At 43.8% G+C, this 16535-nt stretch overlaps 1 protein-coding gene across 2 annotated transcripts in view; it reads right to left on the bottom strand.

The window, feature by feature from the left end:
• The window catches only part of SRPX (sushi repeat containing protein X-linked), a 78840-nt gene that overhangs the window by 18406 nt on the left and 43899 nt on the right, over nucleotides 1-16535 (bottom strand). The window contains exons 2-4 of one of the 2 annotated variants that reach the window (XM_050936640.1): nucleotides 14979-15038; nucleotides 10080-10271; nucleotides 9051-9227 (exon numbers count right to left, since the gene is read on the bottom strand). In XM_050936640.1, coding sequence (XP_050792597.1) covers nucleotides 9051-9227; nucleotides 10080-10271; nucleotides 14979-15038 — 429 coding nt within the window. The remainder of the gene's footprint in view (nucleotides 1-9050; nucleotides 9228-10079; nucleotides 10272-14978; nucleotides 15039-16535) is intronic. The other variant, XM_050936641.1, reaches the window with a different exon arrangement.

Raw genomic sequence — 16535 nt, 5'->3', positions numbered from 1 at the left:
CACCTCTCTGCACTCCACTCACACAGTGCACTTACCTTTGCTCTGTTACTCACATTTTCTCTTTTCTTCAGCTCTCTTCATTGCCACTTTAACATTCTTACCCTTCCCTTCAACCCTGTCACCCGACTGCTCCTTCTCTCGTCACCTCCCTAAGTGTTGATTTCATTCAGCTTCTCAAATTCTTCTCACTGCAATTCATTCATCTGCTGTAGTCTCTAAGGCCATGTCTACATCTAAAATTTTGCAGCGCTGGTTGTTACAGCTGTATTAGTACAGCTGTATAGGGCCAGCGCTGCAGAGTGGCCACACTTACAGCAACCAGCGCTGCAAGTGGTGTTAGATGTGGCCACACTGCAGCGCTGTTGGGCGGCTTCAAGGGAGGTTCGGGGAACGCGAGAGCAAACCGCGGCGAAGCTGGTCTCCTTTCCCGGTTTGCTCTCGCGTTCCCCGAACCCCCGAACAAGCAGGTCTCCTTCCCTGCGGTTTGCAGGGTGGTTCGGGGAACGCGAGAGCAAACCCGGGAAAGGAGACCAGCTTCGCCGCGGTTTGCTCTCGCGTTCCCCGAACAAGCAGGTCTCCTTCCCTGCGGTTTGCAGGGTGGTTCCGGGAAACGCGAGAGCAAACCGCGGCGAAGCTGGTCTCCTTTCCCGGTTTGCTCTCTCGTTCCCCGAACCCCCGAACAAGCAGGTCTCCTTCCCTGCGGTTTGCAGGGTGGTTCCGGGAACGCGAGAGCAAACCGCGGCGAAGCTGGTCTCCTTTCCCGGTTTGCTCTCGCGTTCCCAGAACCACCCAGCAAACCTCAGGGAAGGAGACCTGCTTGCTCGGGGTTCGGGGAACGCGAGAGCAAACCGCAGCGAAGCTGGTCTCCTTTCCCGGTTTGCTCTCGCGTTCCCGGAACCACCCAGCAAACCTCAGGGAAGGAGACCTGCTTGCTCGGGGTTCGGGGAACGCGAGAGCAAACCGCGGCGAAGCTGGTCTCCTTTCCCGGTTTGCTCTCGCGTTCCCGGAACCACCCAGCAAACCTCAGGGAAGGAGACCTGCTTGCTCGGGGTTCGGGGAACGCGAGAGCAAACCGGGGAAGGAGACCAGCTTGATTACCAGAGGCTTCCTCAGGTATGCTGGGATACCTGCTTATTCCACGGAGGTCAAGAAAAGCGCTGGTAAGTGTCTATATTTGATTACCAGCGCTGGATCACCAGCGCTGGATCCTCTACACCCGAGACAAAACGGGAGTACGGCCAGCGCTGCAAACAGGGAGTTGCAGCGCTGGTGGTGCCCTGCAGATGTGTACACCTCCTAAGTTGCAGCGCTGTAACTCCCTCACCAGCGCTGCAACTTTCTGATGTAGACAAGCCCTAAATAAGAAGCGTTTTCACACTTCCACTCCTCCTCTAGGGGATGCTTTAGGGAAACACTTTCCTGTTCTCCTTTCCCCCTCACTTTTCTTTCTCACTCTATCATTTTAAATCTGCACTGCACACTCAGTGTGAAATCCTAGCCACACAGAAGCCAATGGGAGTTTTGCCCTATGTTACTTCCTTAGGGCAATGACATTCCCCACCTATGTCTTTTAATGATGGCTAATGTTGCATTTGTATTGAGGCTACTAATAGTGAAGTCTTTGTTGTTTTTTGTCTTTCTGTAGCTGGTTACTGAGTTTCCTTTGTAGCCACCACCCAGCATTTTGGTATTAAAGGCGCTATATAACTAAATAAAATACCATGTAAACGATGGAAGAAGGAGCAGGACAGTGTTTAGGATACTCATGTTTTAAGTATCCAGTTCATCAGGAAGAAGATTCCATCATTAAGAAGCAGAGGACGCTGGTTTGTATGAACAAGCATGAATTTTCACTTTATTAAGACAACAAAACTAAGTTACTCTGGGAAGTGCATCACTAGGCACCCATGGGTTAGCATGCACTTCTAGTTGGACCTGAAATCACCAGAAAGGTTATCATCTGTGGCTACTTCAATTGCCTTTTTGCACTAGGACCAGGTGGTGCAAATTGCAATCACCCTCTTAGATAATAGGAGAATACCATGTGCAGAGATTACTGGGCCTAGTATCTAATGCTCTGTGTTGAATCAAGCAGCTCCAGGATGTGCTCCACTCTCCCAATACCCTAGTATATCAGTTGCATCCAACCTGCGATTACGTATCATAGGCTATTAAAGAGGCACAATGGCACGGGATAAAATAGCTTTTCAGTCATCCTCTGAATCTCTTTGCTGACATGGCATATGAACTGATTTATTTAAACCATTTATTAGGCATTTCTGACACTAAGGCTATTTAGTAGGTGGACTGACCTTGTTTGGAAGGTTTATATCCTGTTGGGGAGGGAAGCAGGCATTTAATGAAAAATTTGGAGCTGCTCAACCATGATTTTCCTCAGCTACTTTCTCATACTTTATTAATGCTTCTTGGCTACTAAGTTGTAGCACCAATGGTACTTGACTCTGCCTATGGAAATCATCTTGCTTTAATGATGGCTCCAGAACAAAAGGTCAGTAACATTCTACTGAATAAATGCGGCCTGTTGATCTCAGTGGAAAAGGGATGAAGACAAGTGTACAAAACTCCTACACCTCTGACATGGGCCATCTTGCACATTTAAAAGGTTTGTTGACAATTTGTTTCTCTGGCTTGTTAAAGGTTTACATTTATTTGTTTTTGAGAGAATGTGGGAGGCAAGGTCAGGGAAAGAAGGGATGGTAGAGAATACAAAAGCCTAATACTTATCTGAGTACCTGTATGTGGTGGATAAAGATTTGGTGCCAAATAAACACTACTACTGACTGTAGATGTGATTAAAGATTGCTGTAGTTAATTCAAAACACTTATTCCATGTAAAAAGCATGTAATGGAAAGAAGAATCAATAGATCTGAGTTATAAAAAAAACAATGATTGAACTTCGCTCCCCCCACCCCAGAAAACATTACGATGTATTTTGAAACATCACTCTATAATCCATGATCAGTGCCTTTAAATTATTAATTCAGAATGCAAGACCAATTTCAGACTCTCTCAGAAGGGTTACTTAATTGTTGGTCTTAACCAGAGGTGAAAGTAAGCCAATTCTTGCTGGTACACCATCTTGGACCAGCTTCCCGAGGCCAGTAGGAAGGGCCTGGGGCTCCTGGCAGTGGCTGGAGCCCCGGGCTCTTTAAATCGCCTCCTGAGCCCCGCTGCCGTAGCCCTGGGGTAGTGGCGGCAGGGCTCCAGCGGTCATTTAAAGGGCCCGGGGTCCAGGTGCCACTACCGCAGCGGAGCCCCAGGCCCTTTAAATCTCCGCCAGAGCCCTGAGCCCTGGGGTAGCGGCAGCTGCCGGGAGCCCCCGGGGTTCCATCAGTGATTTAAAGGGCCTGGGGCTCCGCTGTGGTAGCAGCGGCCAGAGCCCCAAGCCCTTTAAATTGCCCTCGAGCCCAGGGGTTCCCAGCCACCTCTGCAGTGCGGTGATTTAAAGGGCCAAGGGCTCCGGCGGTGATTTAAAGGACTAAGGGCTCTCAGCTGCAGCTACCGCAGCCAGAGCCCCAGGCCCTTTAAATCTTGATTTAAAGGGCCTGGGGATTTAAAGGACTGCCTCTTTCCGGTTGAGGCCAGGCCCCTTCTGGTTGAGGCCCCGACCCCTGTTCAGGACTCCAGTGTACTGGTAAGTCCTTCAAGTTACTTTCACCTCGGTCTTAACATTTCTATAGGATGTGACATAAAGGATATAGTGGAATGGTGGAGGTATTTACCACAATATCTGTTATACAGCTAGCTGAAAAATAAGAATTTTCAAAGTTTTGAAGTATTTCCATTTCCCAGGGACTGAAGTGGACTAATTTCCCCACAATTTGATAATGTTTTCTATACAAAGTGGTTACTGCCATTCTCCCCACCCCGAAAAACCTGGTTTCGATTGAACAAAAGGTTTCAAGGAACTCAAGTATTGTGTGAAAAAATTCATTTAGAAAAAAGTCACATTTCATTTTTTTAAAACCATGAAGGGTGGGGTGGGGGCGGTGGCAAATTTCAACCATCTCTATCCCGCAGCTGGCAAATGTGCCCAGCCCTAACCTTATCCTGTTACCTCTTCCCAGTCCTGACCCTCACCATAGCTTGAGACCTAGTAACCAATCCTAAGACTAGCACAGAGCTATTATCCAGTCCTAATGGTAACTGGCCCCAAAAGCTGGTCTTAAACCTAGCCCCAAAACATCCAAGATTCCCAAACCTAAATTTGGCCCAAGGCTACTCCCTGTCTGCAAGCCTGCCCCCAGCCTGGAGCCAGCCACCAATCCCAAACACGAACCCTACTAGAAAGTACAGCTGGTTGAGAAACTGGGGAGAGGAAGGGTATTGCGGGTAAAAAATGTTTTTTTTTCCCCACTTCTCAGGATTGGAAAAGGACACATATTTTGTTCCTCATAATTCTTTCTGAAACTTTTTAACCAACATTATTTTCTAAACCAAACTTTTCTTAACATTTATACCAACATTTGCTGCATTTCGGTAACTATTTTGACGATTCCAATAAAACTTTTACTTAATTATTTTGATAAAAATGTTGCAAACATAAATTTAGTGAAAAAACAAAAACATTCCAAAAAAGTCAAAAGTTTTTCATGGAAGTTTCATTAGTGAGAAAGACCGTTTTCAGCTAAAGACTTTTCACTCATTAAACTTCCAACTGCTCCAGCCTGTTATTGGCACAAGAGAGAAAGCTGTAGGAGCACATAAGTTGGGTTTTTAAAGTTTATTTTCTAGTGTAAAATGAGCTACTTCATCATGAAGAACCATCAGAACATATGTACCCACACAACTCCTGGGTGTGGTGTTCTGTCCCATCTAGTTGCGCTGAGATCACTTAAAGAAAGAAAGAGAGAGAGAATGAGTTTGTTCTCCAGCCTTAGCTAAGAGCGAGTTGGTTTTTAGCTCATGCAGTAGAGGCTCATGCACTAAACTCCAGAGATCCCAGGTTCGATCCCACCCCCTGACAACTGGGGTCTGTCGACATTACACATAAAATGGGCAAACTCCATACTCAGCTACACCTTTTACAGTTTTGAGCCAGGGAGTACAGTAAGGGACCAGAACAAAACTATAACAAAAGAACAAAAATCAATACAATAGTGACAATACATCCCATTGACTTCAGTGGGGTTTGTGGGTACTTAATATCTCTGAAAATCAAAGCATTTCTCTTTAGGTGCCTAAATACAGATTTCGAAGCCTAACTTTAGGTACAAAAATATTGGCATGTGTGTTAAAAAGAGTCAGAAAAATATAAGCACCACCTGAGATTTAAAAGTCTTGTTTTGTTAATGGCTGATTTGCATCTGGTGCTACTTTTAAATGTCAGTTATTTTATTTTAAATATGATGGCAGGGTTACAGCTTGTTCTCTGGGTGGAATAGACTAAACCTGACCTTTTGTTCTTTCATAGAATCATAGAATGTCAGGGTTGGAAGGGACCTCAGGGAGGTCATCTAGTCCAACCCCCTGCTCAAAGCAGAACCAATTCCCAACTAAATCATCTCAGCCAGGGCTTTGTCAAGCCTGACCTTAAAAACATCTAAGGAAGGAGATTCCACCACCTCCCTAGGTAACCCATTCCAGTGCTTCACCACCCTCGATCTGCTGGCAATGCCCCTACTTATACAGCCCCAAATGCCATTAGCCTTCTTGGCAACAAGGGCACACTGTTGACTCATATCCAGCTTCTCGTCCACTGTAACCTCTAGGTCCTTTTCTGCAGAACTGCTTCCTAGCCATTCGGTCTCTAGTCTGTAACAGTGAATGGGATTCTTCCATAGTAAGTGCAGGACTCTGCACTTGTCCTTGTTGAACCTCATCAAGTTTCTTTTGGCCCAATCCTCTAATTTGTCTAGGTCCCTCTGTATCCTATCCCTAGCCTCCAGCATATCTACCACTTCTCCCAGTTTAGTGTCATCTGCAAACTTGCTGAGAGTGCAGTTCACGCCATCCTCCAGATCATTAATGAAGATATTGAACAAAACCAGCCCCAGGACCGACCCTTGGTTACTCCTGAACAGGCATGTGGCTTTGAATAAATGAATACCTTGCAGTCTGCAGACTAATTCTCATCAATATATAAACCCTATTTTGCTTTTTAAGTGTTGAATTAATATGTTTAAAATAAACAAATACTTGGGCCAATCAGTGCAGCCCATGTCACTGAATAATATGAAATTAGCTCATGACTTCTGTATGTAGCTTCATTTTTAATATTGTACCCACTAGCACTATACGATTGCTTTTGCCAAGATTCAGTTCTAGTTGCTTTGAGCTGGATAAAGTGCCACAAGTACTCCTGTTCTTTTTTTAGTGAAGCTACAGTAACAAAGGGTGGAGCTAAATCTGACATTTTGCAAAAACACCATTAATTCAGGATTTAAATTATTTTTTGCATAGTATGGACAACATTTTAGTAGCAAGAGGTCCCACGGACACTTCCCTTCCCAATCAAAGTGGGGTGGATCCCACCTCCTGTCCCTTAATGCCCCTGGGGCACCTATAGGAATTGCCTTCATGAAAAAGTAATATGTAAAATGTCTCCCTTTGTCTTCATTTCCTCTCTCCTTCTCACTTGTTCTCTCTCTCTCAGCTGGAAACAAGGAGGAGAGACAGAACCGTGGGACCAGCCAGATTTCTGCAGGCCACCAGCAAGTTCTTCACAGATCACAGTTTGGAAATATCTTTTCTGCACTGACCCTTCTCAGAGGCCCCAACCACTGCTCGGTCCATCCCCCTTCTGTCAGTCGCTTGCTCTCCTCCACCCTCACTCACTTTCACTAGGCTGGGGCAGGGGGTTGGGATGTGGGATGGGATGGGATGAGGGCTCTGGGGTGAGGCTGGGGATGAGGGAGAGGGCTCTGGGCTGGGGCACGAGGTTGGGGTGCAGGGGGGTATGGCCTCTGGGCTAGGGGTGGGGCTTCAGGTGGGGCCAGAAATGAGGGGTTCATGGTGCGGGAGAGGGCTCTGGGCTGGAGTAGGGGTGCAGGGTGTGGAGGACTCCAAGGTGGGGCCAGGGATGAGGGGTTTGGGGTGCAGGAGGGGACTTTGGGCTGGGGTAGGGTATTGCAGTGTGGCGGTTGAGGACTCTGCCTGGGGGTGCAGGCTCTGGGCTAGGGCTGAGGGGTTTGGGGTACAGAAGGGGGCTCCAGGCTGGGGCAGGAGGTTGGATGCAGGGGAGGGTGTTGAGGGCTCCAGCTGGGGGTGCAGGTTCTGGGATGGGGCTGGGGATGAGGGGTTTGGGGTGTAGGAGCAGGCTCAGGGCTAGGACAGGACTAGGGGTACAGGAGAAGGTCCGGGGTCCCAGTGGTGTTTACTGCAGCTCCCAGGAAGTGGGCACTGGGTCCCTGCAGCCCCTAGGCACATGGGCAGCCAGGAAGGCTCTGCGCGCTGCCCTTGTGCCTGCAGGCACTGCCCCAGCGGCTCCCAATGGTGCGGTTCCTGGACAATGAGCTGCTTAGCCGGCACTTGGGGCGCGGGCAGCAAGCTGAGACTCCCTGGCCGCCCATTTGACTAGTGGCTGCAGGGACTCGACGGCTGCTTCCAGGAGCCACACGGAGCTAGGGCAGGCAGGGAGCCTGCCTTAGCCCGGGGGCCCTACTGCCCCACTGACCAGACTTTTAATGGCCTGGTCGGTGGCGTCAACCAGAGCCACCAGGATCCCATTTTGAGCGGGTGTTCCTGTCGAAAACTGGTTGCCTGGCAACCCTAACTTCATTAATAAGCACATCACTAACCTGCACACGCCACTATTTGCACCCAAAACATGGAGGGATGGGAGGGTGTCTCTCTGTACTGAACAGCAATGTGCTGCATTTAGGACTTAACTATAGCACTGTGTTACGGAATTAATATGGAACACATTCACGTGCTGTGAAGTTATAAATATTGATAGTCTGCATTTGTTAAAGGAACATTTCAAGTACATGTGCTACGCTGTTATTTGCAGTGAGATTCCCAGGACAGTAGTGCAAACTGGTGAGGTCATAGCAAAGGTGATGACATTTCACCCTTCCCCCACTACACATAAAACCAACCCTGCAAAAGGGCCAGACTTGAATTTGCAATAAAACACAAGACAAACCACAAACTTAGGGTGAAGATAGACAGTCAGGGGCAAGTATAAAATTGCAAGGCAAAAAGTAACAGTAAAATTGAAAAAACCCCCATGAATGTGAAGCCACAGCAGGGAGACTCCAATGTCGTTTCACCTGCTAAGCTAGACTGAGCCACAGGCATCTTGAGGAAAACCATAGTATCACATACACATCATTAAAAACACAAATATTGCTCCAGCCATGAAATCAAATTGTTGGTGGCCAATTCAAATGGCTAAAGACCTGCACATCTGGGTGACTGAAAACTGAACCCTTATCAGGAGCTTCCCAAGAACATCAGCAGCAGCTGAGACACTTCGGCTATATCTTCTGATGAAATCTCATTAGTAGAAAGGAGAATTATGTAAACTGGGCTGAAAATGTATCCCACCCTAATGTAACTTTTCCCATCAGAAAAGCCTGTCCTCCCTTCCCCAGAATTCACTGGGAGTCCATGACCCCAAGATGCGAAAGTAACAGAGGAAGTCCCACCATACTGGTTAGCTCTGATTCTCTTCTAGGCTTAAGATGCCGTGTCTGTGACACAATGCGGCAGGTACAAGATGCTGCTGAGGAAGGACAAATAATTACAACAGGCTTCATAGACATTAAGATCAGAAGGGACTATTATGAGCATAGCACAAGCCATAGAACATTGCCCACTAATTTCTTCACCAGCCCTTAACTTCTGTCTGAGCTACAGCAAATATTTCAGAAAGAGATCCCGTCCTGATTTAAAGTGATGGAGAATCCATTATACCCCTAGGTAAGTTGTCCCAATGCTTCTTTAAAAGACACTCTTGTTTGTTTTCTTGCTGACATGGATGCAGTAGCCATGTTTCCAATGCATTTAAAATATTTTGGCATTAACAGGCTACAAAAGCTTTAAATCTGGGCTCCCTAGGAAGTGCAAGCCTCATCTTACTTACCAACACAGGAGGCTGGTCTGCCACTCCAGACTTTGTTGTCCATACATGTTACTGTCCGGTCTCCCTTTAGCTGGTATCCTGGAGAACAGTAATACTCACATCTGGAGTTAAAGTACGCTCCATCTATGCACTTGAACCCCCCATTAGTTGGCATGGACAGTGTTGGGCACCGTATTTCTGTAAAATAAAACAAATCTATCCAGCATCTTCTGATCTGCCATTCTAAAGGAGTAGGGGGGAAACAGATGTGCAGTACTGTATGTGAACAAAACATGGTTAGGAGTTTTTCAGTCAGAGCAAGTGAAACTGCTCATATGATTTTCCCTCCTCAAACAGACTTCAAATTTTGCTATCATACAGGTAAGTTAGCCCAATGGAATGAAATTGTTTTAAGGAAAGGCCAGCTGCCCACTCCCTTCTTTTGTCAAAATGTTTTCGCTCACAAACTAATGGTGGGCCCATTCAACCTGGTGACATTCAAATTTTGCAAAATGACATACAATTAACAGTGCGGCTAGAATTAACTACCCACAGTATTTTAATATGTTTGCAAAGGGGAATTCTTATAAGCCCTCAGTTTCACAAAGATTTCTACAGACTCAGAGCCCACCTATTCCATGAAGCATTCCTGCCTTTAATGCCTCTCTCCACTCTGTTTTCTCACTCCTCTATAATGCACCTGCCATGATTTGAGACTGCAAACTGCTCTGCATTCAGCTATTTGACACAGTCCAACTATCACACAGCACCATGTACATCACAAGGGCTATGTAAATAATGTCTGAAATAGGTGCAGCTACGTTAGCTATGGCTTCACAAAGACATATTTATTTTTAAATTCAAAATACAAATGAGAGCCCAAAGATAAACAGAGTTAACTCTAAGAGCAGCTCCTGCCAGTTAAGTTTCTCCCCATCCCAGCACTGACATTAAATATAAAAGCTACTCACATAGACATTAGATATTAGACAGAGATGAGTTTAAGCACACAAACAGCGATATATGTGCACACCAGTATGATCTACTCACGTTTACACAAAACTTTCCCAGACCAGCGTTTGTTGGACTGACAAATAAGCTGTTGAGGACCATGTAGTTCATAGCCTTTCTGGCAACGAATATCACATCTTGTCCCCAAGACATTTTTGTAATATCCTCCTTGAGGTGTTCTGCAGTTTGCATTACCATGTTTCACCTTAATGGGAGAACACCAAGGCGTTTCTGGCAAAGAGAATGGAAAAACAAACACAGAACACGTACATTTTACTAACGACTAATTAACTTAAGTCACACTTGCAAAGTCATTTTGTTTGTTCGATGTTGTAGAGAGAGTTTATTAAAAAGAAAAATGTAAAAAAACACATGCAGAGATGTAACTTCCTGGCCTGATCCAGCAAGGTGCTAAAGATATCACAATGTCAGGCCTTTAAAGGTGAGCTGTTCCTGCCTGTTACAAATTAATGAGGGTTTCTATTAAATTGGGTGTCTAAATGTCATGCTGGTGGAATAAGTGTGCCACCACGTGGACAGTTTCATGATCACCAATGGATTTATGTTTTAATATCCCACAGAGGATGTATTTACCTGCCCTTTGGTCAACAAAGGTGGCAATTGAAATGCAAGTTCAATCCCAGTGAAGCTTTATCTTTATATGTGGGAGGCATAATTTTATTTTCCTTACTCTTGTTTTAATACCCTTTCATTCAAAACTTCCATCAGGACCATCAAATACACACATACCAGGGCACCATAGAAACAGACATGGCCATTGGTGAACTCCATGAAGGCTCAGACTCCCTTTTATGAAGGGCATTATTATATACATCATATTACAGAAATGTCAAGTTTGGTTGCTTGGACACAAGAAGGAGCGATCCCAGTTATATGTGTGGGTGTTTCACTTGTGCTGAATGAATTTCCAATTTCCATCTCAGGTGTGAGGCTGAGCCAAAACTCATCAGCATGCCAGGATAACACTTCTCTGATGGCCCAATCAGTTCCACAATATTTAAGATATCACTTTAAATATGCTAATTTTCTCATCCTGATTATGAAGAAAACCTTCTAAATGTGAATGGGTGTAGTGTTTTTCTTATGAAATCTGTAGATCTGTCTGTCCAGGTCTGACAAATTGAAACAAAAGCTCTTAGAGAGTTAAGAACTAGCTTCATTCATCTTGAGTGGGTGTTAACTCACAGTCCCCAAGTACAATGTATGCACTCAGGCACTGCGTTTGAATGTCAACCACATGCATGTCTTATGTGTTTCAAGGTGTGCTTATGTTAACTGATGAAATGTACACTCAGTCTTGCGTTACTGCTTATTTCTAGCACAAGTGTACGTACACACATAAACAGAAATGGACCCAAGATGCAAAGTTCATATCCAGATCTTAAACTGTTCCAATATCTGAAGAGTTTGGATCTAGGGTTTTGGTTCAGGCTCATCTTTAAATATGCCAGCACTGGTCCTGAAATGTGGCACTCATCCACCAGCAATTCTATACAATCATTCAGGAAGGAAAGAATACTTTGCCTAAATTCAATTTAGGAATGGAGTTGCAGAGATCTCATCAGAGAGGCACCAAGCTGGAGAGGAACAGGGTAGAAGGTCCAAGCAGCCAATGATGATGGGCTGCTCTGAGTTGTGCTGGGGGTTGGGGCCAAAACAAAGGAAACATAAAAATGTCTGAGAGTCATCTTTTCCCCAGCCCCAACCCATTCCAGCACTTTGCATACAAATGGAGGAACGCAGAAAACGGGCCTGAAATATGTGATTCATCTTCCTCTAAAGCATCCAGTAAGCTAAGTATAGGTTAGACATCAGAATCAATGGATTACAGGGATTGCCAAATCAGAGCAGAGTTGGCATTTGGCCACGATACTGGGATTAATAACCATACTTAACTACTGCAAAAAGGGGGGGGGTGTCTTTAATGACTGTAGGTGGTCAACTCTAAATATACATATTCAAGAGAAATCCTCCATCAGCAAAGCTTCCACTGGGGCACTGGTTCAGTTCGCACACTGAGGTGTGTCAGCTACAGACCTTTCCTAGGTAGCCAAAACTACTCTTCTGGGGATGTGAGGGGCAACGAGTGAGTTTTCTGAGGGGTCTTCTATCCAAGTAATACCTAAGGTGACTCTGCTTAACTCTGGGATTTGACAAGGACACCACTTAAGGAGGTAAGAGTGTAGGCCAAAAGGAAGACAAGCACTGAAATGTCACATGGCATGCAATACTCTGAAGGTATATAATGAGCCTTTATGGGATCTGGGAGGGTTTCCAGAATCTCATGCCTAAACAGTGGCAAAACCACAAGAGTCATCTAAAAGTTGTCTTTCACAAATGGAATCAGTTTCACAGATATTTATTATTGGCTCTGTTGATTAATTTCATCTCCACATTTCAAATGCCTTTCCTCATATTTGGGATCAGTTCCGTGAACATATTTAATGTGCTCTTTTTTCACATACTATACATGTTGTATTTTTTATTCAGTGTATAATTCCTCTACATAAAATGGTTAGATATTTTTATATCTCCCCCAGTGGAAATTTAAACTTTCACATAAATTCTACTGTGCTGTTACTAGAACCACAGAAACAGCATTGGACAGTGGAAGTGGAGAGACTGAGAATGGAAAAGCGTGTGACTGCCAGGGTTTTAGTTTATTTCCCAAAAAGCATTTTAAAGTAGCACAGCCTGTTTCTGAAGCTATTTAACTCAGTGGCATACTTATGTTCTCTTACAGAACTGCAACATCCACATGACAGTCCTACTAACACATGTCTGTCTACTCAGTCTGGGAGGCCCACTTCCAGCTGCAGTGGAGTTGTACCCTTAAGGATCTGGATCAAAGTGGCTTTTGTCTGTGGTGAACAAAGAAATACTGCACTTTTTCTTCTCATGGGAACCCCAGGTAGAGCAGGCATCTTACATGTCCGGGAAGAAGCATTCTTCTTGACAGCAGCACTTTCCAAAGTGTCTGTCAGCACTGTCCAAATGCTGGCTTTGGATCAATGTTCCTGTAAGCTCAGGAAGCAAAATGCAGAGGGTTTTTTAATACATAGGGCTTATTGGTTGATTAGGCAGCTGAACAGAGGGGTCACCAGGGAGGAAGGGAACTCTTAGCTAAGTTGTTGGGAAGAACTCAGTAGAGATGTTTCCTTGGAAGTTTGAGTTGGTTGAAAAACATCCAGATGAGCATGGAGGGTTTGGTATGTGGCCAACCCCTGGCAAACAGACTGCAGGGTTTAATTTGCAGACAGCACTGTGAACTGAAACTCTGCTGGGTTTACATAGCTCTGCTTAAGATACACATACACACCATGCCATGCGAGGCATGAACTGTACATTTTTCAAAAGGCATGCATAGTGGTTAGTATATTTGATACTCTGAAATTTTTACAAGGAGAGATGGTCCATGACCAAAACCCGGGACATGAACATCCTCACATTTTGGTGAACTTCTGATCCAGATCCAATCTTACAACTCAGATCCATATCTGTTTTTTTGTTTGTTTGTTTGTTTTTTAAGTGACCTGCTTGCCAACTCAAATAAATGCAAGCAAGTTAATACAGCTTAGGTCTTCTCAGCTTCATGCCTTTTATTTTTGGATCTGAGTTGTCTAATCTGCTACTAAAGCTCCCATTAGAGCTTTCAAATTCAATATAGTTTTTAATATTTGTGTGAATAAACCACTGTGTTTCACATACCACTGTGACATCCTTGCAGTCACTGAAATAATTTGTTTTGGATCACTTTTCTAAAAGACAATTCCTAGACAGAGTCTACATTTCAACCACTAATCCACAGTCCAGCCAGCATTCGTTTATCTTTACTGAATCACTTGAATTCTTTGTTTAAGTATCCACAGAGGATTAAATGTTAAAGATAAAGAACACCACATTTACCATATAAAGCTATGATTTTTTCTGATTATATTTTTAAAGCAGGATTTTCACACTGGGATACACTTTGGGGGGGGAGCAAAATAAATATTTATAAAAACATAAACCAGACAATATTTTGTACCTTTTCCTTTGGTACTCATAAGGAGCTGATATATTTGCATGCATATCCTTGTGTAAAAATCCGGTTTTATTCTCTGTCTAGTACCAACATTAAGCAAAGCTACATTAATGTCCAATATTTCTATGTTACCACAACAATGCAATACAGTGTCTTCTTGCATGTCCATAAACTAGTTTACTGATGCAAAACTTCAGTAAAATAACTTTTTTGGGGTGAGGGGAGAGCACGGGACTGAGTGAGGAACTAGATTTTTCAAGAACTAGGCACAAATGTCACAGATTCACCAGTGATTTTGCTATCAGATCCCACTGGTCAGTAAATTTGTTTGGAATAGGGAAGAAAATCTGAATCTGATTTCTATACTTGCAGAATTCAATTATCTCATTAATATGCCAGCACATTTTGTTTAATGCCTTGTATGTTCACTGGCAAACACATTTTACTCTTCATTCCAGGTTGCAAGATGAATCTGAAATGTCAAGGACTATATTAAGAAGCTTATGAAAATCAAGCTCTCTTTCGTGCGCTTCCATACCTTACCATCAACAGGTCCAAATTCTGAACAGGATTATAATTGATGGCTTTGGCTATGAGGTATGAAAGAGGCAGAAGGCAGCTTATTTTTAATATTCATGAGCTAGCAGCTTGACCTTTTGAGGGTGAAGGGAATAAAAAACAATAATTTACTCATGTAAGCTAAACAATGCACAGTGCTTGTTTCATTTTCCACTGTTTAGAAAAATTAAAAAAATGAAAAGCTTATCTTGTCTGAAAAATCTGAAAACAAACATGAAGCTGGATCACTCTAAGACTTTATGATGCAGGAAGGAAAGAGAGAAGATCTCCCAGCAACCAGCCGATTTTCTTTAGCACAGAAGCAAAGCATTCACCTTTATATCTATTGCGTGCATAAACATCTTCGTCATCTTCTATGGGTGAATATCCCGATCCTACAATACAAAACGAAAAGAAAAACTGCAGCAAGAAAGGAAATATAATTTTAAAAGAACAAGAAAAGCTCTTGCAGAGACGTGCAAGTGAGATTAGGATGCAACAACCTAAGCAATGCTGACAGCATAAGCTTCCATGATGATTAGATTTATAGTGGAACCAGTTTATAGTGAATTTGGATAGGGTGAAACTCTTTTTATAAACGAGTAGAATGAAAATGTCAGATTGTTATTATGCAACATGTACTGGAAAATGCAAATCACAATTTCTCTCAAAGGGAACTTCCAGCTAGTGTGAAGTTATTTGAGAGGGGGAGTCGAACGATGGAGTGATTTCACTGTAAGATGGTTCCATAGTATAAGTGGCTGTTAACAGCCATCATGCCAACCAACTGTAGTAAAACTGCCAAACAGCTGCAGTAAACGTGTGTGACTGAAAAACAATCATGGTTTACAGCACAACTTATGTAAGTGAAACATTGGTTACATTCCCTGCAAACATAGTTCTACCCAATCAAAAGGTTTGGTTTTGTTTTGTTGTATTAAGTCTGCCACAGTCACTCAAGCTAAAGAAATGAAAGCTCAGCTTTCTTTGAAGGATCTGGACAATTGCTGTAGTAGCAGGGTGGGTAGGAATTGCTTTCTGTCAAAAATACTCGATAAACACTCAAAACAACATCACCCACATCATTGACTTGCCCATGGCAATAGAATTGTGCAGCATGTAATCCTGCTGCAAAATATACCTGAGCAATATTTAAAAGGTGTTAGTTTAATCAGAAGCTTTAGACCTTAAACTTGTTTGAGCAAAGGGACAGTTACGCCTAACTTTAGTGCAAGTCAGATTTTCTTCACAGTAGTGGCATCTACAGACTCAAGGGATCAAGTTTCCTGATCTTTATAAATTCTAGCATATAATGGATCAGACATTAAGGAAATGTCTATACTGCAGCTGGAACTTCCAAATTAAGTTCCTGAAATTACAAATATCGAAATAGTTATCATGGGGTCATTAAGACACCAGGCCAAGATTTTAAAAAATGGATGCCTAAAGTGAGGCTACTAAGACCATATTTAGGCACCTAAATATATGGCCTGATTTCAAGTGTTGAGCACCCAGCAGCCACTCCTGAAGTCAAAGCCAGTAGCTTCCATTGCCTAGGCAAAATTAGCACATGGATGAAGAGCTGCTGGCTAATCAATCTGTCTTGAAGAGATACTTATCACCACATACAGTGTCTGAACACCTCCCATGTATTTAAAAATAGAAACTCCTCCTCTCTCTCCTCTTCTGTCTTCCTTCCATTCCAGCCCCCAGCAGACACAGCTTCGTTACTGTGTACTTTTGTTTTCATGTCTGCAGTGCCTGTTTCCCCAACGGTTTAAGCCCAATTCACTGCTCCTTTATGTGTGCAGTTTTGTCCTTCCCATTCATGCCATTGCTGCTAGTAACCCACCAGAAAGCACACCTGCCCTGCTCTGCCAGCATGGCATCCC

This window comes from Gopherus flavomarginatus, chromosome 1 (assembly GCF_025201925.1).
Source record: "Gopherus flavomarginatus isolate rGopFla2 chromosome 1, rGopFla2.mat.asm, whole genome shotgun sequence".
NCBI lineage: Eukaryota > Metazoa > Chordata > Testudines > Testudinidae > Gopherus > Gopherus flavomarginatus.
Note: the sequence above shows the minus strand (reverse complement) of the source record. Positions and strands in the feature narration are given on the sequence as shown.